The sequence below is a fragment of the Heptranchias perlo genome, chromosome 9 (assembly GCF_035084215.1).
Source record: "Heptranchias perlo isolate sHepPer1 chromosome 9, sHepPer1.hap1, whole genome shotgun sequence".
In the NCBI taxonomy this organism is placed as follows: domain Eukaryota; kingdom Metazoa; phylum Chordata; class Chondrichthyes; order Hexanchiformes; family Hexanchidae; genus Heptranchias; species Heptranchias perlo.
In genome coordinates this window covers 68,052,380-68,077,591 of record NC_090333.1, presented here as the reverse complement: position 1 = coordinate 68,077,591, position 25,212 = coordinate 68,052,380, and the positions used below count along the sequence as shown (strand labels likewise).

The 25,212-nt window shown below is 44.3% G+C and overlaps 1 protein-coding gene across 3 annotated transcripts in view; it reads right to left on the bottom strand.

Moving 5' to 3' along the window:
* dnm3a (dynamin 3a) overlaps positions 1 to 25,212 on the bottom strand; it is a 240,778-nt gene that overhangs the window by 153,213 nt on the left and 62,353 nt on the right. For all 3 annotated transcript variants that reach the window (XM_067990705.1, XM_067990707.1, XM_067990706.1), the window contains exons 4-6: positions 11,249 to 11,452; positions 7,920 to 8,018; positions 6,673 to 6,833 (exon numbers count right to left, since the gene is read on the bottom strand). In XM_067990705.1, coding sequence (XP_067846806.1) covers positions 6,673 to 6,833; positions 7,920 to 8,018; positions 11,249 to 11,452 — 464 coding nt within the window. The remainder of the gene's footprint in view (positions 1 to 6,672; positions 6,834 to 7,919; positions 8,019 to 11,248; positions 11,453 to 25,212) is intronic.

The following is a 25,212-nucleotide window of genomic DNA, read 5'->3' as shown; positions in this document are numbered from 1 at the left end:
CTGAAAAATAAAAGGACAAGCTTATTAATAGAATCAAAAAAGGGGAAGCGGAGGGGAAAAAAAAGCAAGTATCAGTAAAATAATGGAAAAAGCATTAAAGGAACAAAGGACGTGTGAATAGCTACTGCATTGGGAGGCCTAAGGAAGAGGTGGGGGAATGGGGGAAATGGAAACAGAAAATCTGAGGGTCAGGTTTGAAGTTCAAACAGAACAGGTTACAAAAATGGGACCACCATCTCTGAAAAGAAAAATAACAGGTCAGCACGGTGTCTGACAAAGAGTCTCTTCCCCCATCTCTAGATTAGATATTGGGCCATAATTTGCTGTGGTAGGGCATCTGCCGTTAGTTAGCCTTGCCTTTGCGTGTTTAGGTTTTAAAATTTTTGTGTGGCAAGTTGCTGAAAGTGCGAGCTGATAACATCGCAACGAGGGAAACAGGGCAAGCAACTGTGTATCTCCTTAACCAATCAGATTGAAGGGTTGTGAAATTAATACTGCAAGGACGGAGAAAGAAGTGTAAATTAGAGTGGGTGAATTCAATGTCAAATCAGGTACAGAAAGAAAGAGAGATAAAGAGGAGGAAAGAAAGATTGGGTTGAAAGAAAAAGACCAAAAGGAAAAGTAAAGTAAAATTAAAATTTGACATTTTTTAAATCCCCAACAACAATTAAAACCTGAAGGAATGAGATTCCACACTTATAATAGTTAATTTTCAGTGCCAGAGGGGTTCACTGGCAGTAATTAACACTTTTCACATTGTTAAAAGGGTACTTAGACTGAAATGGACAAGACTTAACTTTCTGTGGTGAGTTTAGTTCGTATCCACCACGCAAATACAGCAACTTCATGCCGTTCAATGCATTTCAATGGTGAGGCAGACAGCGAGATGTCATTTTCGCAAAGCTAACGGCGGAGTGGCGCATCTCGGACAGCAACTTTTGGATATCCGCATTTAACCGTGCATCTGCCTCTCGCCTGAAGCTGCTGTACCATTTGTGCAAAAATAACGGAGAGTTCTATTAGCCTCACTGTTATTTTGACAGAAAATTCTGGCCCATTGTCTTGAAGCTTGCTTGGAGCACTCTCAACACAGTTTCATTAGGTGCTGGGCCACAGATCAAAACTTCAGTTCAACTCAAATTAGCAATCTCGCTCAAAAATGCTATATGCCACCACCCTGTACAAAAGGAACTCTATCTCTTCCTCACCAGCAAATGAGCCAACCTAAACAGATCGAACAATCTGCCCATATTATTCGGGTAGGGTAAACACAATAAAGATGAACAATCTCCCCCCCCCCCCCCCACCCCGCCTTCTCTACCTATTTCTGGCGCTGCCTGTCAAGATCCACAACCTAGGCAGTCGAATCTTTAGGTTCCTTCAGGCAAGAAAAGGCTCCCAATAAAAATCAAATGCGTTCAATTCCCAAAACAAGAGCAAATCTCTCAAACTTCAAACGCCAATACTGGGCAGCTCAGATCCAAGAGACTATGTTCTGATTCCTGCCGCACTATCTCCCCACCAAACGTAACCCGTGGCTAGGAATGAAGGCTGATTTCTCCCTTCCAACTCCCCTACCATTCATACACCTGCAGAAGAAACCAACAGAAAGACTGAAGCACCCTAATGTCACAACAACTCTAAGTCTGCAGTCACGTCTGAACCTCCCTAGAAATCAGCACAGGTCTATCAACCCTTTTGCCAATATGGCAGAATGGGGAACTCCCAGTGGGACTTGCCTCTGCTAGATGCAGAGCCTGGCATGAGACAGTGATTACCAGATTAGGCCAGCTCTTCCATGTGGGCCAGACTGTGCCCTTCGACCAGCTAGTTGACAAATTTCACCTCACCCAACATGACCAATAGCACTAACTCCAGGTCAAGCACTACCTCCAGAACCCGGCAATACTGTGTAGATCAGCACAAACCAATCCCCTTGGAAGTTTTCTTCCACTCTCCTACAGCCTCTTGTACATGCATCTCCAGTCTGTATACCATTCTTACCTCCAAGACCAAGGACGGAACAGAAGGCCTAAAGGATGCCTGAGAACATGACTTAGGCCAACTATTAAGCAAGCTTAAATGGCCCAAAACTACCAGCATTTGCAGCAAAATGCAGGAAGGCCAATTCAAAATCATATTGCACATAATGCATCCTGCACATGCTCTACAAATTCTATATGAGATGGCTCAATGCAGGCAGATGACCAAAATATCTGGCCACAGCCCCTCCAGGGATTTTCTGCAGTTGGGTTAAAATATATTGTTGAAGCAGGTTATGCTTAACACTGCATCAGGCCATATTCTATTAGGTCTGCTTCCAAAATTTGGAAAAAGTGTGCTATTCCTTAGCACTGACATCATCCCTCAGCTTGAAGACAAAAAAAAAACAAAAAAGAAAAAGTTATCTACTTGTAATTATTAAAAAAAACAATGGACCCCATCTTTTAGTCAAGGATCATACCTTAAATATAATATCCATTAGGATTATATTGCATAAAATACACAGAAATTAACACCTAAACAAGCTGTTCGGCCCAACCAGTCCGTGTTGGTGTTTATCCTCCACATGAACTGTTGTCCTAATCCCATGTGCCTATCCTGTTCCCATCACCCTTTATCTCTGCTTCAATCACTAAATCCGGTAGTGCATTCCACATCCTCATAACCTTTGGGTAAAAAAGCTTCTCCTGCTCTCTGTCCTAAATCTCTTACATTTAATCTTATATTTATGTCCCCACATTCTAAACCCCTCAATCACTGGAAACAGACTGTTTCTATCTACTATGTCCTATCCCTCCATAATTTTAAACAACTCTATCAAATCAATCCAGAATCTTGTTTGTTCTAATGAAAACGGCCCCAACTTTTTAAGTCTATTTTCAGATTTGTATTTCCTCATACCAGGCAGCACCTTACTGAATCTGTGCTGTACCTCCTCTTTTACGTCAACATCAGTCAATACCGTAGAGCCCAAAACAGCTCAAATTACTCCAACTGTTGTCTTACTAAGGCTTTATATCGATTCACCATTACATCTCAGCTTTTATATTCTGTACCTCTTGCAAGTATACCATTCTTTACGGCCTTATCCGCTTGAGGTGCTGCTTTTAAATGTGAGTCTAAACCCCCAAATTTCTTTGCTCTTCCGCATGACCTAGCCTTCTGCCATTCAAACTTATTAATTGCTTTTTGTTTAAAACTAAAACAACTTGCAATTATATAGCGCCTTTAACGTAGTAAAACGTCCCAAGGTGTTTCACAGGAGCAATTATCAAACAAAATGTGACACCGAGCCACATAAGGAGATATCAGCACAGATAACCAAAAGGTTGGTCAAAGAGGTAGGTTTTAAGCAGCGTCTTAAAGGAGGAGAAAGAGGTAGACAGGAGAAGGAGAGGTTTAGGGAGAGAATTCCAGAGTTTAAGGCCCAGGCAGCTGAAGGCACTGAAGAAAATTGGAGTTGCGCAAGAGGCTAGAATTGGAGGAGCGTACAGACCTCGGAGGGTTGTAGGACAGAAGAGCATAAGAAATAGGAGCAGGAATAGGCCATACTGCCCCGTGAGCCTGCTCCGCCATTCAATAAGATCATGGCTGATCTTCAACCTCAACTCCACTTTCCCACCCTATCCCCATATCCCTTGATTCTCTTAGTGTCCAAATATCCATCGATCTCAATCTTGAATATACTTCACTGGTTCGCTCTTATCTACCCTGTTAGTTACACCCTCAAAAAATTTTAATAAATTTGTCAAACACGATTTCCATTTCACAAAATCGTGTTGACTCTGCCTAATCATATTATGATTTTCTAAGTGCCCTGTTACTACGTCCTTAATAATAGATTCTAGCATTTTCCCGATTACTGATGGCAGGCTAACTAGCCTATGGTTCCCTGTTTTCTCTCTCCCTCCTTTTTTGAACAGCAGGGTTACATTTGCTACCATTCAATCCACAGGGACCATTCTAGAATCTAGAGAATTCTGGAAGATCAAAACCAATGCATCCACTATCTCTGCAGCCACCTCTTTTAAAACCCTAGGATGTAGGCCATCAGGTCAAGGAAATTTGTCGGCTTTTAGTCCCATTAATTTCTCCAGTACTTTCTCTTTACTAAACTTAATTACTTTTAAGTTCCTCACTCTCGTTAGATCCTTGGTTCCTCACTATTCTCGGGTTTTTTTTGTGTCTTCTACTGTAAAGACAGATACAAAATATTTGTTCAACTTCTCTGCTATTTCCTTATTCCCCATTATAATTTCTCCTGTCTGTCTCTAAGGGACTGGAGGAGGTTACAGAGATAGGGAGGGGTGAGGCCATGGAGGGATTTGAAAACAAGGATAAGAATTTTAAAATCGAGGCTTGCTGGACCAGGAGCCAATGTAGGTCAGTGAGCACTGGGGTGGTCAGCGAACAGGACTTGGTGCGAGTTAGGATACAGGCAGCATAGTTTTGGATGACCTAAAGTTTACGGAGGGTGCAAGTTGGGAGGCCGGCCAGGAGAGCATTGGAATACTCAAGTTTCAAGGTAACAAAGGCACGGATGAGGGTTTCAACAGTAGATGGGCTGAGGGAGGGCGGAGACGGGCAATGTTACGGAGGTGGAAGTAGGCAGTCTTGGTAATGGAGAGGATATGAGGTCGGTAACTCAGCTCAGGGTCAAATAGGACGCCAAAGTTTCAAACAGTCTGGTTCAGCCTCAGACAGTGACCAAGGGAAGCAATGGAGTCTGTGGCTAGGGAACGGAGTTTGTGGTGGGGACCAAAGATGATGGCTTCGGTCTTCCCAATATTTAATGGAGGAAATTTCTGCTCATCCAGTACTGGATGTCGGACAAGCAGCGTGACAAATTAGAGGCAGTGGAGGAGACGAGAGAGGTGGTGATGAGGTAGAACTGGGTGTCGCAGCATACAAATGGAACCTGACGTCGTGTTTTCGGATGATGTTGCTGAGGGGCAGCATATAGATGAAAAATAGGAGGGTGCCAAGGACAGATCCTTGGGGGATTCCAGAGGTTTTGGTGTGGGAGCGGGAAAAGAGGCCATTGCAGGTGATTCTCTAGCTATGACTGGATAGATAAGAATGGAACCACGCGAGGGCAGTCCCACCCAGCTGAGCAACGGAGGAGAGGCGTTGGAGGAGGATGGTGTGGTCAACTGTGTCAAAGGCTGCAGACAGGTCGAGAAGGATGAGGAGAGATAGTTTACGACGGTCACAGTCACATAGGATCTATTTTGCGACTTTGACAAGGGACGGTTTTAGTGTTATGGCAGGGGCGGAAACCTGAGTGGAGGGGTTCAAACATGGAGTTTCAGGAAAGATGGGTACGGATTTGGGAGGCAACATGTTGAAGGACTTTGGAGGGGAAAGAGAGGTTGTAGATGGGGCAGTAATTTGCAAGAACAGAGGGGTCAAGGGTGGGGCGGTGTGATAAATGCAGATTTGATGGGGAGGGGGATAGTACCTGAGGAGCGAGGCCCGTTAAAAATATCAGCTAACATACGGGCCAGGAAGGGAAGTTGGGTGATCAGCAGTTTGGTGGGAATAGGGTCGAGGGAGCAGGAGGTGGGTCTTATGGACAAAATGAGCTCGGAGAGGGCATGAGGGGAGATAGGAGAGCAACTAGAGAAAGTTGCGAGTTCAGGGCTAGGGCATGGGGGAACCTTAGGGGGTGTTTGGCTCGGTGGGCTAGGGGAAGGGAGGGAAGCGGCAGTAACAGCTGAGTGATAAGTCAGTCCATGAGCTCCTCGCATTTGTTGGAGGTGAGGGTGGAGGGGGCAGGGATTTACGAAGACCTTACATTTACTGACACTGAATTCCATCTGTCATTTTTTTCCCCCATTACACCACCTTATCAATATCTCCTTGCAGCTTCCTTTGTCCTCAGAATTAATTCTTGTGCTTTCTATTTTGGTATTGTCTGCAAATCTGGACACCACTCCCTCTAGCCCTATATCTAAATCACTGGTGTACACAGTGAACAGAATCAGTCCCATAACAGAATCCTGCAGGTCAGTACCTACCAATTCCATTCACTCCGAGAAACTCCTACTCTCTGTTTCCACTGCCCTAACCAGTTTTTAATTCCAATTTGCTAACCTTCCCTAATTCCATACCCCATAACCTTCACTAATAGTCTCCTGTACGGTACCTTGTCAAAGGCTTTCTGAAAATCCATATACACTATATCCACTGCATTTCACCGCCTCAAAGAACTCTAGCAGGTTTGTCAAGCATGATCTTCCTTTCTGAAGTTATTTACAGTGAAGTTAATTTGTGATAGTAACTCCAAGTTGTCAATTTATAAAGGTACATTCTAAAGTGGTTGATTTTTCTGAAATTATCTGCCAACCAGATGCTGTTTCCTATCTCCAGTATTAAATTTTCCTTACAGCTTTTAAGATACATATATATATTTTCACAAATTTTCAGTGAATCTTGAAAAAAATTTCTGTACATTTTTAATGCCAAATCAATCATAGAATACTTCCTAATTCACATAATCTTCAAAATAAAAAGAACCTTAGTTTTTGTTATGACAAATTCATCTTCAGTATGAAAGTATTATGGCAGAAATGCATAGTAGATTGCATTTACAAATTTTATCTATTCAAACAAAACAAAAGCTGTATCACATTAAAAACTAAACAGTGTTCCACTCATTCCTCACACCTCATTAAGAACCTTCTGGAGGTGTGGAGTTCCCATACGTTCTGCCATGTGTCTGTATGCTGGTTGAGAAAGGAAAAATGTTCTTTCTGCTGCAAGTGATGTTTTAATGTCCTTCTTCCCTTCGATATCCTTCTGGCTTCTGTTGACCACACCAATGTACCCTAGCAGCCAAGAAAACAGAAATACAAGTCTTATGATTTTTTTTTTAATTCATTCTTGGGAGATGGACGTTGCTAGCAAGGCCAGCATTTATTGCCCATCCCTCATTGCCCTTGAGAAGGAGGTGGCGAAAACAACCGAGTGGCTTGCTAGGCCATTTCAGAAGGTAGTTAAGAGTCAACCACATTGGTGTGGGACTAGAGTCACATATAGACCAGACCAGGTAAGGACAACAGGTTTCTTTCCCTAAGGACATTAGTGAACCAGTTGGGTTTTTACGACAATCATGGTCACTTTTACTGATACCAGCTTTTTAAAAATTTTATTTAGCTTTTTTTTATAAACTGATTTCAAATTCACAAACTGCCATGGTGTGATTTGAACTCACATCTCTGGATAATTAGTCCAGGCCTTTGGATTACTAGTCCAGTAACATAACCACTATGCTACAATTTATTTCAGAAGGGCAGCTCACTAGTACAGATATCCTCAAATATCTCACTTTTATTTTGGCATTTCATTTATTATTCTTTCCACATCCCACTCAACGGTCTGTCCAGATTATGCATTATCTCTAAGTGGGCAGTCTTTGATAACGCTCTTCTGTTTCCGTCATTAGGAGGCACGTAAGGACAGCCTGAAGAAAACCCCATCCTGTAAGGAGTTGTAGAATCATAGATTATTGCCTCATGTTCATTTGTTGCTTCACACCTATGGGACAGCCAAGACTGTTAAGTCATTAACAGAGATAGAGGCATGAATACATGCCACAACAATCTGCAGTGTTGTGCAATTGAGCTCCAGTACTGCACCAACACATTAACGCAGAGCACATTTTTACTAAATCCCAATCTGTTTTGGATTTAAATTCTCAAATATTGGCAGAGACAGACAGAGCTTAATTCCTTTAATTAAACAATATCATAATGTCACCAACAATTTCATTCAAGAAAAACTGCTTTTGAACGCATAACATTCATTGCCCAAGTAATGAGACTGCTGCTGTTTTAGACTTCCAACACTCTGAAAATTGATCTTGTAACAAGTGCTTTAAACACCAACTACAATGGCCCATTTATATGTGATACCTCTGCGAAGAGGCAGCAGCTTGTTCTCCAATACATCTCTGGCGTCCGTGCCATCATCCATTAGATCAAGCTTGGTTATCACACCAATTGTCCGCAAACCTGGTCAAATTAGAAGAAACTGAGTTGTTAAAGGGGAAAATTAATTAAACTACACTTTTCAGCCAGCAGGTCACAGTTTTATTTCAAGATAGCAAGTTAAATTAAGTAGTTATATTAAACAATTCAAGAAAACATCTACGGCTCATTTTAGGGCTGCAAAGAAGCAGTAGCATTGAAGCTTCAGATACACAAAGAAACAAAACTTTAAAGCAGCATTAGGTAATATTAAACAAATAATTATTTACACTTATTAAATTTTAAAAATAGCTAATAAATGTCTTCTCATACTTTTGACAGATCTGGTCCCAGATCATTAGGGGTGACATGGTGGCACAACACATAGCAGCACCAATACAAGGTGCTATGGACTAGTGGGCCACAGATTTGGTTCTTCTTTCTCAAGTTTTTGTTCTTGGCCATTTCTTGTGGGGAGGTGCCAAGCATCTCCCCAAAGAGGAGAGAAAATTGGACAGAAAGTTTCCACAATGCTGCTCTCACACACGTTAGTGCCTGCTTCAAGAGCCAAATTGACAGATGCCAGGCAACAGGTTGACTGCATGAACTACATGGACCCAAGAGTGAAAGCAAGAATAGCACTGCAAATCACAGTATTCCACAAGTATCGTTTTCTACAGAACAACATTTAATCTTCACGACATCAACAAATAACTAGTTTAGTTTATGCTGTGAGACGCACACAATCTTATGTTTCATGTTTGCATTCTTCCTGGGCTTCCTATTTGAACCGTCTAGACTTTGATGTGTTGAATTAAAAGCATGGGATTTCAGAGCTCATTGAGTGATTCAGTGGCAACAAAATAATTTGCTGCTCATTTTCTATGATGGTCTATGAGAAGGGATGACTTTTGAAATGCCTTGGGGTCGATTTTCGGACCTCCGAGCCGGCGGGTTCGTGGCAGGGGGCTCCAAAAATCATGGATGCCCGGGGCGGGTCCGGAGCCCGGCTCCAACCTGTCCACTTCTGGGTTCCCAAGTGATGCGCTTAGATGCGCGCGCATCTCCCGCATGCGGGACTCCCGCCGCCAATTAAAGCCAGTGGGATCCCACTTAAACCAAATATTTACATAGTTCAGGTCGTCAGCAGACCTGATTGACATGATATTTTAGGAGGGGTGGGATTTTCAACTCAACTGAGACTGTTTCCCGTACTGGGGGAAACACTCCCAGTTGAAATGGACGTGTTGCAGCCACCAGCCTGTGGCAGCTGCAAAGGTCCATTTGACAGGTGGGGGGAGGGGGGGAGGGGGGGAGGGGGAAAGAGACCCTCACTCATTGCAGGAGGCCATTCTGTCACTTTGGACAAAGTTTGGCCTGCACCACCCTCCTCCTAACAATAAAATTCACCAACTTGGAACCTCAACCCCGGTGTGCAGACACATTTACCTACCTTGCGGACCCCCTCAATTGTACATCTTCCGGATGGAGGCCACCATAGCTGCCGTCATGACCTCCTCGGAGGACGAACAGCATCACCAGCCTCGCCGTCCACTTCTGACACGTGGAGCTCCAAAACACAGTGCTGTGACACATCCACCTGCACAGCAGGAGGGAGGGCAACCGCAGAAAGAGATGCGTCGCAGAAGGCACTACCCTCGCCACAGGGTCTACAGACCGAGGCTCAGCTTCCTGGACCTCTCTGAGCAGCAGTGCATACGGAGGCTCAGAGTCATTCGACATGTAGTCGTGGACATCTGCAGCCTCCTTCATGCCGAGCTGCTCCCGGCTGGCCTGAGCACCATCATCTTACCTGTCGCTGTCAAAGTCACCACTGCCCTCAACAACTTCTCCTCCGCATCCTTCCAGGGTGCCACCAAGGACATCGCCGACGTCTCTCAGTCGGCTGCACAAAAGAGCCCTGCAATACACCTACACCCACTCTGCAGTGACACAATGGGTGACATCCGTTGTGGGTCGTCATGGTGATCCTCAGGAAAGGGCATTATTGCACAAACCAGACAAGATTTGAAAAGACGTGGCAGTAGTGGTGACAATACAATATGTAATATCAGTTGATCAGAAATCAAATATAAATAAAAACCCTCAAACACCCTTTTGCATCCCCTTCATGTTCACGACACGTTTGCCTTACGCTTCCTACTGCACATATGTGATGCATGCCCTGTGGCTGCAGCACAGGTAGTGGCAGGTTGGGTGAGGCTGACCGTGAAAGAGATGCATGAGAGGGTGAGTATGAGATAGAGCCATGAGGTTGTATGAGGATTGGGTTGAGTGGTAGTGGTGGGATGAGTACTGGCGAGGTGAGTAAGTGCAGGTAAGATAATGATGAGCTTTGAGTGGGTGTCAGGAGTGATGTGATAGAGTAGTGTTGGCAATGCAGAAGGAGATGAGGGGTGGGGGCGGTGATATAGCAGACGGAGTGTAGGGGAATGAGTAAGTGTACTCTCTTCAGCTGACCTACTTAGGTCATTGCAGTGCCTCCTGCACTGTATGCAGTGGTGCTGGTGACCTCCTCTGCCATCTCGAGCCAGGCCTCCGTGGTAGCAGAGGCAGGCCATTTCCTCCCGTCCGCCGGGGAGAAGATCTCTGTCCTCCCCCTCCTCCTCACCCCATCCAGTAAGACCTGGAGTGAGGCATCATTAAACCTGGGAGCAGCCTTTCCCCTGGGCTGCTCCATGCTGTAATTTTTCCTATTTCTTGCAGCATCAGTCAGTGGAGTACTGCCCCTTTAGATAGGGCTCCTCCAGCTGACAGCCTATGATGCGCTGCGCAGTCCGCCCACTGCGCAGCTTTCCAGCGCGAAACCCGGAAGCCAAGGTAAGTACCTTCAATCAGGCTGCGATCGCGTGTGGAGCACCCCGAATTCAATGGGCGCGTTACCCACGCGCCCAGTCGACCCCCCGCTGCCAACCCGCCTCCCTCCTAAAATCGACCTCCTTGCGTTCCTCCCTCCACAATTCCTTGGGTCTACGTTAACTGAACAAAATTTACGAGATGATCGATGACCTGCATAAAATTCAAATTATATACAATTGAGACAAAAAGTTTTTTTGCCAATGGCACAAATAACAGGTCCTGCTGCAGCCCTCTTGTGTTTGATGCTTAGAAACACAAGTTCACTTGGTCAGCATCACAATGTGCAAGTTGAATTAAAACAAAACAAACAGCCATCTAAGAAGCCAAAAAATTCCCTGGAAACTCTGGCAGCCTAAACATTAAAGGATAAGCATTTTGGAAAAAAATTCCCTTACCTTGAGGATCAACCTCTTTTGCTAGCTTAAGTGCATCTGAATTAGCCAAGTCAGTGTTAGCTGGGGTTACTGCCAAAATAAGACAATTTTCTCGAATGATGAATTGCATTATCATGTCCCTGATTTGGTATTCAATGTCTGCCGGTTGATCTCCTACTGGCACTTTAGTGATACCAGGCAAGTCAATCAGGGTCAGGTTTAACACTGTAAAAGTAAAAACAAAACAGTAGGATAAACAACTATTATTGCTTTCACCAATACAATGCAAGTAGAAATATTCCTTAGTTCCAATTCCATATAATCATTGGGAATAAAGATATAAAAACAACAATAATATTTCAATATTTAAGAAACGAATTAAAATTTCAATCATGCCAATTTTAACTGACCAAAATTGGCATTAATTGGGTGGCAGAGGCCTCAACATGGGAATGGTATACTTGGTCAGAATCTCATTCCACTAATTTAGCATTATTCGGCATTCTCCCCCAGAGGATGGTCAGTGTAGGAAATGGGAAAGTGTCACATTGTGCAGTAGTGGAGGTGGTTCTAAGGTTGAGGCTCGGGCACATTCATTGGGGCAGATTAGAGACAACTTCATTCTACATCTAACTGTGCTATGCCTGACCTGAGAATGCCTGATCCTGACACTGGGTACCTGAAATGGAAAAGTATGTTTTCCAAGCACCAACATCCACCACCTTGACCAACATAAATTTCACAAACCAGTATGAAGTGACTGTCGGTCCACAGCACAAGACTAGCCAAAATTTAGCAACCTTAGAGGGTACGAGACGAATGGTGAAAAAATTATACTGTCACAGCACAGGGTAACTTTGGTACATTGGGATTAAAGCACTCTTATGATCAGAGCGCAGATGTTTGGGAATGCAAAGCACACATCTTAACCACCCTCAAAATAGTGCGATAGCAGGAAAACTGTTCTGCTTTTAATTTATACCCATCTTTAAACTACACACTCACGCTATAAATGAATACCTTTTTGCATTGTAAAATAGATATGAAACTATAATGAGGAAAAGCACACACTGTGAAAAGCCAGTGCATTAAACCTAATTCAGGAAATTGCTAGATGAACTGCAATATTAAAGAATTTACAAGATAACATCAAATTAAGGCATACCATTTATTTGATGTTTGAAGAATCCAAACTTTTTACTTATCCCTACATCTTTCTGTGCTAGCTCATTCTTCTGCTATAGTCAACCTATGTAATTACCAAGAGTTGAAAGGAGCAAAATTTGAGTGTAATATTCAGAGCATAAACTTTGTAAAATACATTAAAAGCAATAAATGCCAATTATGCAAACATCTACAAGCCAAATAAGTACCATAAAAAACACTTATAAATGCTACTGTAATTATTTCAGTCTCTCATCTTATTTTGTTCATGTTTCACATTATTAGCCATACCAGTTACATCTATGCAAAAGGCAATGCTCAAAGACGAAAGTGGATTAATTAACAACAATCTTGGCTCCCTGAAGAAGGGCCTTTTACATCTGTATTACATTTCTCAAACTTTCTATAACATATGCAAAGCCTTTTTGAATTTTGATTCTGGATTATGCAAGAATACAACTACAAAATCAGTTACACATTGCTACTTCACCATTAAGACAAAGAGAATCATAGAAAGGTTAAAGCACAGAAGGAGTCCGCGCGCGCCGGCTCTATGCAAAAGCAATCCAGCTAGTCCCACTCTCCCGCCCTATCCCCATAGCCCCGCAAATATTTTCCTTCAAGTACTTATCCAGTTCACTTTTGAAGGTCATGATTGAATCTGCCTCCACCACCCCCTCGGGCAGTGCATTCCAGATCCTAACCACTCACTGTGTAAAAAAGTTTTTCCTTAGGTCACCTTTGGTTCTTTTGCCAATCACTTTAAATCTGTGTCCTCTGGTCCTTAACCCTCTGCCAGTGGGAACAGTTTCTCTATCTACTCTGTCTAGACCCTTCATGATTTTGAATACCGCTATCAAATCTCCTCGCAACCTTCTCTGTTCCAAGGAGAACAACCCCAACTTCTCTAGTCTATCCATGTAACAAAAGCCCCTCATCCCTGGAATCATTCTAGTAAATCTCTTCTGCACCCTCTCAAGGGCCTTCACATCTTTCCTAAAGTGCAGTGCCCAGAACTGGACACAATACTCCAGTTGTGGTCGAACCAGTGTTTTATAAAGGCTCATCATGACATCCATACTTTAGTGCTCTATGCCTCTATTTATAAAGCCCATGGTACCGTGTGCTTTTTTAACCGCTTTCTCAATCTGCCCTGCCACCTTCAACGATTTGTGCACATATACCCCCAGATCTCTCTGTTCCTATACCCCTTTTAGAGTTGTGCCCTCTAGTTTATATTGCCTCTCCTAGTTCTTCCTACCGAAATGTATCACTTTGCATTTTTCTGCGTTAAATTTCTTCTGCCACGTGTCCGTCCATACCACCAGCCTGTCTATATCCTCTTGAAGTCTATCACTATCCTCCTCACTCTTTACTACCCTTCCAAGTTTTGTGTCATCTGCAAATTTTGAAATTGTGCCCTGTACACCCAAGTCCAAGTCATTAATATATATCAAGAAAAGACCCCTGGGGAACACCACTGTCCACCTCCCTCCAGTCCGAAAAACAACCGTTCACCACTATTCTCTGTTTCCTATCACTTATACAATTCTGTATCCATATTGCTACTGCCCCCTTTATTTCATGGGCTGCAATCTTGATAAGCCTACCATGCAGCACTTTATCAAAACGCCTTTTGAAAGTCCATATACACCACATCAATTGCATTGCCCTCATCTACCCTCTCTGTTACCTCATCAAAAAACTCTATCAGGTTAGTTAAAGATGATGTGCCTTTAACAAATCGATGCTGGCTTTCCCTAATCAATCCACACTTGTCCAAGTGACTGAAAATTCTGTCCTGGATTATCATTTCTAAAAGTTTCCCCACTACCGAGGTTAAACTGACTGGCCTATAGTTGCTGGGTTTATCCTTACACCCTTTTTTGAACAAGGGTGTAACATTTGCAATTCTCCAGTCCTCTGGCAACACCTCCGTTTCTACAGATGTTGGAAGATTATGGCCAGTGCCGCCGCAATTTCCACCCTTGCTTTCCTCAGCAACCTAGGATGCATCCCATCCGGACCGGGTGACTTATCTACATTAAGTACAGCTAGCCTTTCAAGTACCTCTTCTTTATCAATTTTTAGCCCGTCCAGTATCTCAACTATATCTTCCTTTACTGAGACTCTGGCAGCATCTTCTTCTTTGGTAAAGACAGATGCAAAGTAGTAGCTTGGCCATCCCCTCTGCCTCCATGAGTAGATCTCCTTTTTGGTCCCTAATGGGCCCCACCCCTCCTCTTACTACCCGTTCACTCTTTACATACTTGAAGACTTTTGGATTCCCTTTTATGTTGGCCGCCAGTCTACTCTCATACTCTCACTCTGCCCCTCTTATTTCCTTTTTCACTTCCCCTCTGAACTTTCTATATTCTGCCTGGTTCTCAATGTGTTATCAACCTGACATCTGTCATATGCCCCTTTTTTCTGTTTCATCTTACTCACTATCTCTTTTGTCATCCAGGGAGCTCTGGCTTTAGTTGCCCTATCTTTCTGCCTCCTGGGAATGTGCCTAGACTGTACCTGAACCATCTCCTCTTCAAAGGATGCCCACTGTTCAACTACAGTTTTGCCTAATCTTTGATTCCAATTTATCCGGGCCAGATCTGTTCTCATCCCATTGAAATTGGCCCTCCTCCAATTGAGTATTTTTACTTTTGAGTGGTCCGTGTCCTTTTCCATAGCTATTCTAAACCTTTTGATACTATGATCGCTGCTCCCTAAATGCTCTCCCACTGACACTTGCTCTACTTGGCCCACCTCATTCCCTAGAACCATGTCCAGCAATGCCTCCTTCCTCGTTGGGCCGGAAACGTACTGGTTAAGAAAGTTATCCTGAACACATTTCAAAAATTCCTCCCCCTCTTTGCCCCTTATATTATTGTTATCCCAGTCTATATTAGGATAATTGAAGTCCCCAGTTATCACTACTCTGTAGCTTTTGCACCTCTCAGTAATTTCCCGGCAAATTTGCTCCTCTATATCCTTCCCACTAGTGGGTGGCCTATAGAATATACCCAGTAGTGTAAAGGGACCTCTTATCTCTTAACTCTAACCAAATAGATTCTGTCCTTGACCCCTCCAGGACATTCTCTCTTTCCAATACTGCAATATTTTCCTTAAATCAATACTGCCACCCCCCACCTTTCTTTTACTCTTTCTTAGTCTGATCCCACCTAATAGTGTACTATTATTTGCTCTAGTGCTATCTTTCTCTCCTAATCCTTCGTGCCCCTTGTTTCTCCTTTCCAATGCTACAACCTGGTGCCCATCCCCCTGCAAAATTGGTTTAAATCCCCCACACAGCACTAGCGAACCTCCCCGCAAGGACATTGGTCCCAACTCCGCTGAGGTGCAATCCGTCCGGCCTGTACAGGTCCCACCGCCTGAGGAATCTAAAGCTCTCCCTCCTGCACCATCTATCCAGCCACGCATTCATCTGCTCCATCCTCCTATTTTTATGCTCACTAGCACATGGCGCCAGGAGTAATCCGGAGATTACTACCTTTGAGGTACTGCTTATTAATCTCTTTCCTAACTCTTTAAAATCTGCCTGCAGGACCTCATCCCTCTTTCTACCTATGTCGTTGGTACCGATATGGACCACAACCTCTGGCTGTTCACCCTCCCCCCAAGAATGTTCTGCAGCCGCTCAGTGACATCCTTGACCCTGGCACCAGGGTGGCAACATACCATCTTGTATCTTGTCCTCCTTAAGTTTGGCTAGTTTGTCGAGTATCTCCTTTATTTCTATCTAACAGTTGAAAAATCCCTCAATGACTTCTATCATTTCCTCTTTGGTAGCCTCTTCAGGGAAAACTGAAGCAAAGTAACTATTCAGTATTCCTGCCATTTCAGTATCATCTTCTGTGAGTTAATCGTGCTCATCTCTTAGTAGCCCTGCATCTATCGTAATTCTCCGTTTGTTACTTATGTGCCTAGAAAATATAGAAAATACTTTACTAAGTATTTAAACTAAGTATCTAGACTGAAATATTTAGAGCGATTATGTAAATTGGTAATGTTCTCACTGGAAAAGAGAAGGTTGAGAGGTGACATTATTGCTGTTTTTAGGATTTTAAAAGGGACTAGATAATGTAGACTATTTCACCTTGTCCAAAACTGTAGAACCAGAGGACATTGCCTGCGCTTGAAGTGTGGGGCGGGTAAATTCAAAACTAATCTGCGGAAACAATATTTCAGTGAGCGAGTGAGTGATCAATCTATGGAATAGACTCCCTAGGTAGATGGCGGAAGCATCCAGTATTGATTCATTCAAATGTAAATGAGATAGATTTTTTTTTAGAAAATAACAATTTAGGATACAGTATATGAGTAATTTGAGACATGACATGTGGTAAGTGTAGCCTGCTTGGGAGGAAAAATGTGACTTTGGACCTATGGCTCTCAAAACTCTCCACCACTGGGGTTTTTCTGTGTCATTTCCAGGTCTGTTGTAGACGAATTGATAGAGATTGATGGCTATGAATAGTCACCAACTCCATTATCATTATATCATGTGACTACCAGGACTGTAGATGGTGAACTAGATGGGTCTTGATCTTTTTATATTCTTTGTTATTTTAATTTCATATTTCCTCTTTGCCTTCCTAATTATCTTTTTAATCTCATTACGAAGATCATCATATTTCTTTTTGTCATCCTCTCCCCTTTTGTCATCCTCTCCTTTATTGTTTATGTACTTTGCATATGACTTTTTCTTTAGATTCAATTTTATCCTCAACAACAACTTGCATTTATATAGCGCTTTTAATGTAGTAAAATGTCCCAATGCGATTCACAGGAGCATTTTCAAACAAAATTTGACACCGAGCCACATAAGGAGATATTAGGACAGGTGACCAAAAGCTTGGTCAAAGAGATAGACTTTAAGGAGTGTCTTAAAGGAGAAGAGGGAGGTAGAGAGATTTAGGGAGGAAATTCCAGATCTTAGGGCCTAGGCAGCTAAGGCATAGCCGCCAACGGCAGAGTGATTAAAATCAGGGATGCGCAAGAGGCAAGAATTGGAGGAGCGCAGAGATCTCGGACAGTTATAAGGCTAGAGGAGGTTACAGAGATAGGATGGGGCGAGGCCATGAAAGGACTTGAAAACAAGGATGAGAATTTTAAAAATCGAGGCGTTACCGGACCAGGAGCCAATGTAGGTCAGCAAGCACAGGGGTGATGGGTGAACGAGAATTGGTGCAAGTTCGGATACGGGCAGCAGAGTTTTGGATGAGCTCAAGTTTATGGAGGGTGGAAGATGGGAGGCCAGCCAGGAAAGCATTGGAATAATTGAGTCAAGAGGTAACAAAGGCACGGATGAAGGTTTCAGCAGCAGATGAGCTGGGGCACTGGCAGAGACGGGCGATGTTATGGAGGTTGAAGTCAGCGGTCTTGGTGATGGAGCGGATATGTGTTCGGAAGCTCATCTCAGGATCAAATAGGATGCCAAGGTTGCGAACGGTCTGGTTCAGCCTCAGACAGTGCCAGGGAGAGGGATGGAGTCGGTGGCTACGCAACGGAGTTCGTGGCGGGACCAAAGACAATGGCTTCAGTCTTCCCAATATTTAGTTGGAGGAAATTTTTGCTCATCCAGTAATGGGCAAGCAGTGTGACAAATCAGAGACAGTGGTGGGGGCGAGAGAGGTGGTGGTGAGGTAGAGCTGGGCGTCGTCAGTGTACATGTGGAATCTGACTTTGTAGGTTCGGATGATGTTGCTAAGGGGCAGCACGTAGATGAGAAATACGAGCGCGCCGAGGATAGATCCTTGGGGGACTCCAGAGATAACGGTGCGGGAGCGGGAAGAGAAGCCAGTGCAGGTGATTCTCTGGCTACAACTGGGTACATAAGAATGGAACCAGGCGAGCCCAGTCCCACCCAGCTAGGCAACGGAGGAGAGGCGCTGGAGGAGGATGGTGTGGTCGACTGCGTTAAAAGTTGCAGACAGGTCGAGAAGGATAAGGAGGGATAGTTTACCATGGTCACATAGGATGTCATGTGTGACTTTGATAAGGGCCGTTTCAGTACTGTGGCAGGGGCAGAAATCTGATTGGAGGGATTCAAACATGGAGTTGTGGATAAGATGAGCATGAACTTGGGAGGTGACAACATGTTCATCAGGAGAGTGGAATTGTTCCATATCTAAAAGAGAATTGTTTTGTGTCTAAACAGAAAATTGCCAGTAATCCTGGTCCCCAAAAAAGGAGGGTTCCTGGCAATTTTCTCTAGCAGGAATCACAGCTGAAGATTCCATCCAGAATATTTCATTTGAAAATATCAGCTACCTCTTCAGCAACAGAAGGGCTGCTTTACTCCTAAAAATGTTACCTCTGTCCACATGCACTTCTTGGAAAGATTAAAAAACTATTAGCCATTATATCTGGCATGGATATTTAGTTAGATTCCTGGCCATGTGTGACTCATGTTGCACAATGGATGTTGCCACAGTACAAACATCATATCTGGTGTCCCAGACTTTTTGAATTAATTATACAAGTTTTCCAACCCTCCATCCAACAATTACTTAGTCACAGTCTTAACTTCTTGTAAGAGTAAAATTTCTATCCACTATGGCAAGATATGTCAGGGAACGATCTTTTTTTTAATGCTTGCATTTTTTTAAAAATAGCTTGAATTAAAATGGAGGCTGCCCTCCCTCACCACATTTCAAAATATAGGACCACAGATTGTCTATGGGAAAGTGGTAAATAACTGTGTTCAGAAATGAATTAAAATAAAGTTACTTTGATGAATAGAAAAGCTTATTTGAAACATTGATACATGAGGATTGAGACAGTGACAAAGAAGACTGTGTACTCTCCGATTACTTAGCCACTAGGAAAGTCCATTTTTGTGAAGTATGGTGTAAAACCAAGTCTGAGAAAAAATATATGAAGAAACCTGCAAATTCAAGTATTAACTCCTAACCTTCCAAGTATAAAACTGTTAGTATCTCAGTATGTTGGTTTATTCCACATACAACATCACATCTTGAAAGAGACAAACACAATTGTTCCTTTTAAACAGTCTGTTGCTTGCCAGAGAATGTAAAAAAAACTGAAAAGGGTGCATTAACTCCTTGTAGACAGATTCCAGTTCTATTGCTTTTAAGTATATCATTTTTAAGCATTGTGCTATTTAGTATTTTCTCGTGCCTTTTTTCTTCCATGTATTATTTCACCAATAACTGTGATCAAGTAATTTTAGTTTGTATGCATTGGTACAGGGTGATGTTATTTTCCAACGTCAAACGGGACAGGAGAACGTGGTGGATATACTACATTTTTTTTTACATGTTTACTCTAATTAGGGGTTAATTGTTATACCCTGGTATGCTATCCCATACATGGTGGCGAATACAGGTTTACGGTTCAGTTCAAAAAAGAACCGTCTGCTTATGGAAACTGCCGTCTAACTGCGAGCAAGAGCAAAAGTGTTGGGAAAAAGCCTGAACCATAACAATGGCCTGGCATCAAACACAAAGGCAAGACTACGATTTAAGCTGCAGTGAAACAACCAATTTAGACCATAACAGGAACTTTAAGAATCTCTAATTACATATATGCTAAATCAACCTAGAAGCATAGCTTTTACAGCACAGAAGGAAATCATTCGGCCCATCATACCTACGCCACTCTCTGAAAGACTTACGCCCTTGGTCCGCTGCCCTTTCCCATAGCTTTTACATTTTACTTTTCTAAAATATTTATCTAATTCCCTTTAAAAATATATTATGGAATCTGCTTCCATCACTGTTTCTGATGGGATGTGGATTGCCCTAACAACCCTTTGCTCAAAAATAAGCATCTTAACCTCTCCCTTTGTTCTTTTGAAAATCTTAAATTGATGCCTTGCAGTCACTGACTCATCAACCAGCAGAAATATTTTGTCCCCCTATTTACCTTATCAAAACCCTTCACAATTTTGAACACCTCTATCAGGTGGAACGGACACATGGCAGATGAAATTTAAAGCAGAGAAGTGCGAAGTGATACATTTTGGCAGGAAGAATGAGGAGAGTCAATATAAACTAAATGGTACAATTCTAAAGGGGGTGCTGCAGAGAGACCTGGGGGTATATGTGCACAAATCCTTGAAGGTGGCAGAACAGGTTGAGAAAGCGGTTAAAAAAGCATACAGGATCCTGGGCTTTATAAATAAAGGCATAGAGTACAAAAGCAAGGAAGTTATGTTAAACCTTTATAAAACACTGGTTCGGTCACAACTGGAGTACTGTGACCAATTCTGGGCACCGCACCTTAGGAAGGATGTGAAGGCCTTAGAGAGGATGCAGAAAAGATTTACTAGAATGGTTCCAGGGGTGAGGGACTTGAGTTATGTGGATATACTGGAGAAGCTGGGGTTGTTCTCCTTAGAGCAGAGAAGGTTAAGAGGAGATTTGATAGAAGTGTTCAAAATCATGAAAGGTTTAGATAAAGTAAATAAAGAGAAACTGTTCCCATCGGAAGGGTCGAGAACCAGAGGATACAGATTTAAGGTAATTGGCAAAAGAATCAAAGGTAACATGAGGAAAAACTTTATTACGCAGCGAGTAGTTATGATCTGGAACGCGCTGCTTGAAAGGGTGGTGGAAGCTGATTCAATTACAACTTTCAAGAAAGGAATTGGATGAATACTTGAAGGGAAAAAATTTGCAGGGCTACGGGGAAAGAGCGGGGGAATGGGACTAACTGGATTGCTCTTACAAAGAGCCGGCACGGGCTCAATAGGCCGAATGGCCTTCTGTGGTTTAACCATTCTATGATACTATAGTCAGATCTCTTAAAACTTCTCTGCTCTAATGAAAAGATGTGGAGATGCCGGTGATGGATTGGGGTTGACAATTGTAAACAATTTTACAACACCAAGTTATAGTCCAGCAATTTTATTTTAAATTCACAAGCTTTCGGAGATTTTCTCCTTCCTCAGGTAAATGTTTCAAGATCTCCTTGAAGCCTACGCATTTATACATATTGAACAATAATACATGGTGTTTACAGACTGCCCCTGCAACTGCCCGTTGCCAAGGCAATCACCGTGTTCAGACAGAGAGGTGTTACCTGCAGAACCTCCGAATACACATTCAACAAAAAAACAAACAGGGAAAAAAAACAGAGAAAAAAAAAACACAGAGAGAGGCAGAAACATCCGGAAGGCAGAGAGAGCCAGCAAATGACCCATTATATTAAAAACAGATAACATTTGTTCGCTGGTGGGGTAACGTGTAGCGTGACATGAACCCAAGATCCCGGTTGAGGCCGTCCTCATGGGTGCGGAACTTGGCTATCAATTTCTGCTCGACGATTTTGCGTTGTCGTGTGTCTCGAAGGCCGCCTTGGAGTACGCTTACCCGAAGGTCGGTGGATGAATGTCCATGACTGCTGAAGTGTTCCCCGACTGGGAGGGAACCCTCCTGTTTGGCGATTGTTGCGCGGTGTCCGTTCATCCGTTGTCGCAGCGTCTGCATGGTCTCGCCAATGTACCATGCTCTGGGGCATCCTTTCCTGCAACGTATGAGGTAGACAACGTTGGCTGAGTCACAGGAGTATGAACCATGCACCTGGTGGGTGGTGTCATCTCGTGTGATGGTGGTATCTGTGTCGATGATCTGGCATGTCTTGCAGAGGTTACCGTGGCAGGGTTGTGTGGCGTCGTGGACGCTGTTCTCTTGAAAGCTAGGTAGTTTGCTGCGAACGATGGTCTGTTTGAGGTTGGGTGGCTGTTTAAAGGCGAGTAGTGGAGGTGTGGGGATGGCCATAGCGAGGTGTTTGTCCTCATTGATGACATGTTGAAGGCTGCGGAGAACATGGCGTAGTTTCTCCGCTCCGGGGAAGTACTGGACGACAAAGGGTACTCTGTTGGTTGCGTCCCGTGTTAGTCTCCTGAGGAGGTCTATGCGATTTTTTGCTGTGGCCCGTCGGAACTGTCGATCGATGAGTCGAGCGTCATATCCCGTTCTTACTAGGGCGTCTTTCAGCGTCTGTAGGTGTCCATCGCGTTCCTCCTCGTCTGAGCAGACCCTGTGTATTCTCAGGGCCTGTCCATAGGGGATGGCCTCTTTGACGTGGTTAGGGTGGAAGCTGGAAAAGTGGAGCATCGTGAGGTTGTCCGTGGGCTTGCGGTAGAGTGAGGTGCTGAGGTGCCCGTCTTTGATGGAGATTCGTGTGTCCAAGAAAGAAACTGATTCTGAGGAGTAGTCCATGGTGAGCTTGATGGTGGGATGGAACTTGTTGATGTTATCGTGTAGTCTCTTTAGTGATTCCTTGCCGTGGGTCCATAGAAAGAAAATGTCGTCGATGTATCTGGTGTATAGTGTTGGTTGGAGGTCTTGTGCAGTGAAGAAGTCCTGCTCGAACTTGTGCATGAAAATGTTGGCGTATTGGGGTGCGAATTTGGTCCCCATGGCTGTTCCGTGTGTTTGGGTAAAGAACTGGTTATCGAAGGTGAAGACATTGTGATCCAGGATGAAGCGGATGAGTTGTAGGATGGCTTCCGGAGATTGGCTGTTGTTGGTGTTGAGTATTGATGCTGTCGCAGCGATGCCGTCATCGTGGGGGATACTGGTGTATAGTGCCGAGACGTCCATCGTGGTGAGAAGTGTTCCTGGTTCAACTGGTCCGTGGGTACTGAGTTTTTGTAGGAAGTCTGTAGTGTCACGACAGAAGCTGGGGGTTCCCTGTACGATGGGTTTCAGGATGCCCTCGATGTATCCAGAGAGGTTCTCACACAGGGTTCCGTTGCCTGATACGATGGGACGTCCGGGTGTGTTGGCTTTGTGTATCTTTGGGAGGCAGTAGAAGTCTCCCACGCGGGGATTACGTGGGATGAGAATGCGTAGGATGCTTTGAAGGTCTGGATCGAAGGTCTTGATCAGTTTGTTGAGCTGGTGGGTGTGTTCTTTGGTCGGATCTGCGGGTAACCGTCTGTAGTGTTCCTGGTTGTCCAGTTGTCGGTATGCTTCTTTGCAATAGTCTGTTCTGTTCTGTATGACTATGGCTCCTCCTTTGTCCGCTGGTTTGATGACGATGTTGCGGTTGGTCTTGAGAGCGTTGATGGCGTTGCGTTGTGCTCGGGTGACATTCTGGACTGTCTTCTGAGTGCGGCTGATGAATCTGGCATTGACGCATTTCCTGACAGCTTGAGCATACATGTCCAGCTGAGGGCAGCGACCCTCCGGAGGAGTCCAGTTTGACTCTTTCCTCTTCGGTTGCTGTACCGCGGATCCCTCTGTCTGCTGTTCCGGATCGTCGATTGTCTCATTGGGTTCGCTGCTGAAATCTTGGGGTTTGTGGTAGAATTCCCGGAGCCTCATTCTCCTGATGAATTCCTCTGTGTCCGCCGCGAGACTAGTGGGGTCCATTTTGGTAGTGGGGCAGAAATTGAGCCCTCGGCTGAGAACTTCGATTTCGTCTGGTTGAAGGGTGTGGTCGGATAAATTGACAATAGACTTCCCTGTGGTTGCAACCGTGGTACCAGGGGAAGCTTGGTCGTTGCTGGTGGTGATGCCGAGTTTCTCAAGCTTCCTGCTCTTGGTTTTCATGTAGGCAGCGTAGTTCCGTTGCCTCGTCTGTTTGGCGGTATAACGTAGCTGGTCTGCTGTGTCCTGAGTACAGGTTGAGAGTATGGACTCTATCTTGGTTTCGAGGTTGTGGCGTCTGCTGTAGAGTTGGTGTATGAGATGGTTGCGGAGTGTGCGATACAGAGCTGCAAGAAAGCAGACAAGATCCCGAAAGGACTCCAGATCACGAACCCACTCAAGTCCACATACAACTCGGATTACGCTGAGAGACTCTGCCGCCGTACCTCTCGCACACTCCGCAACCATCTCATACACCAACTCTACAGCAGACGCCACAACCTCGAAACCAAGATAGAGTCCATACTCTCAACCTGTACTCAGGACACAGCAGACCAGCTACGTTATACCGCCAAACAGACGAGGCAACGGAACTACGCTGCCTACATGAAAACCAAGAGCAGGAAGCTTGAGAAACTCGGCATCACCACCAGCAACGACCAAGCTTCCCCTGGTACCACGGTTGCAACCACAGGGAAGTCTATTGTCAATTTATCCGACCACACCCTTCAACCAGACGAAATCGAAGTTCTCAGCCGAGGGCTCAATTTCTGCCCCACTACCAAAATGGACCCCACTAGTCTCGCGGCGGACACAGAGGAATTCATCAGGAGAATGAGGCTCCGGGAATTCTACCACAAACCCCAAGATTTCAGCAGCGAACCCAATGAGACAATCGACGATCCGGAACAGCAGACAGAGGGATCCGCGGTACAGCAACCGAAGAGGAAAGAGTCAAACTGGACTCCTCCGGAGGGTCGCTGCCCTCAGCTGGACATGTATGCTCAAGCTGTCAGGAAATGCGTCAATGCCAGATTCATCAGCCGCACTCAGAAGACAGTCCAGAATGTCACCCGAGCACAACGCAACGCCATCAACGCTCTCAAGACCAACCGCAACATCGTCATCAAACCAGCGGACAAAGGAGGAGCCATAGTCATACAGAACAGAACAGACTATTGCAAAGAAGCATACCGACAACTGGACAACCAGGAACACTACAGACGGTTACCCGCAGATCCGACCAAAGAACACACCCACCAGCTCAACAAACTGATCAAGACCTTCGATCCAGACCTTCAAAGCATCCTACGCATTCTCATCCCACGTAATCCCCGCGTGGGAGACTTCTACTGCCTCCCAAAGATACACAAAGCCAACACACCCGGACGTCCCATCGTATCAGGCAACGGAACCCTGTGTGAGAACCTCTCTGGATACATCGAGGGCATCCTGAAA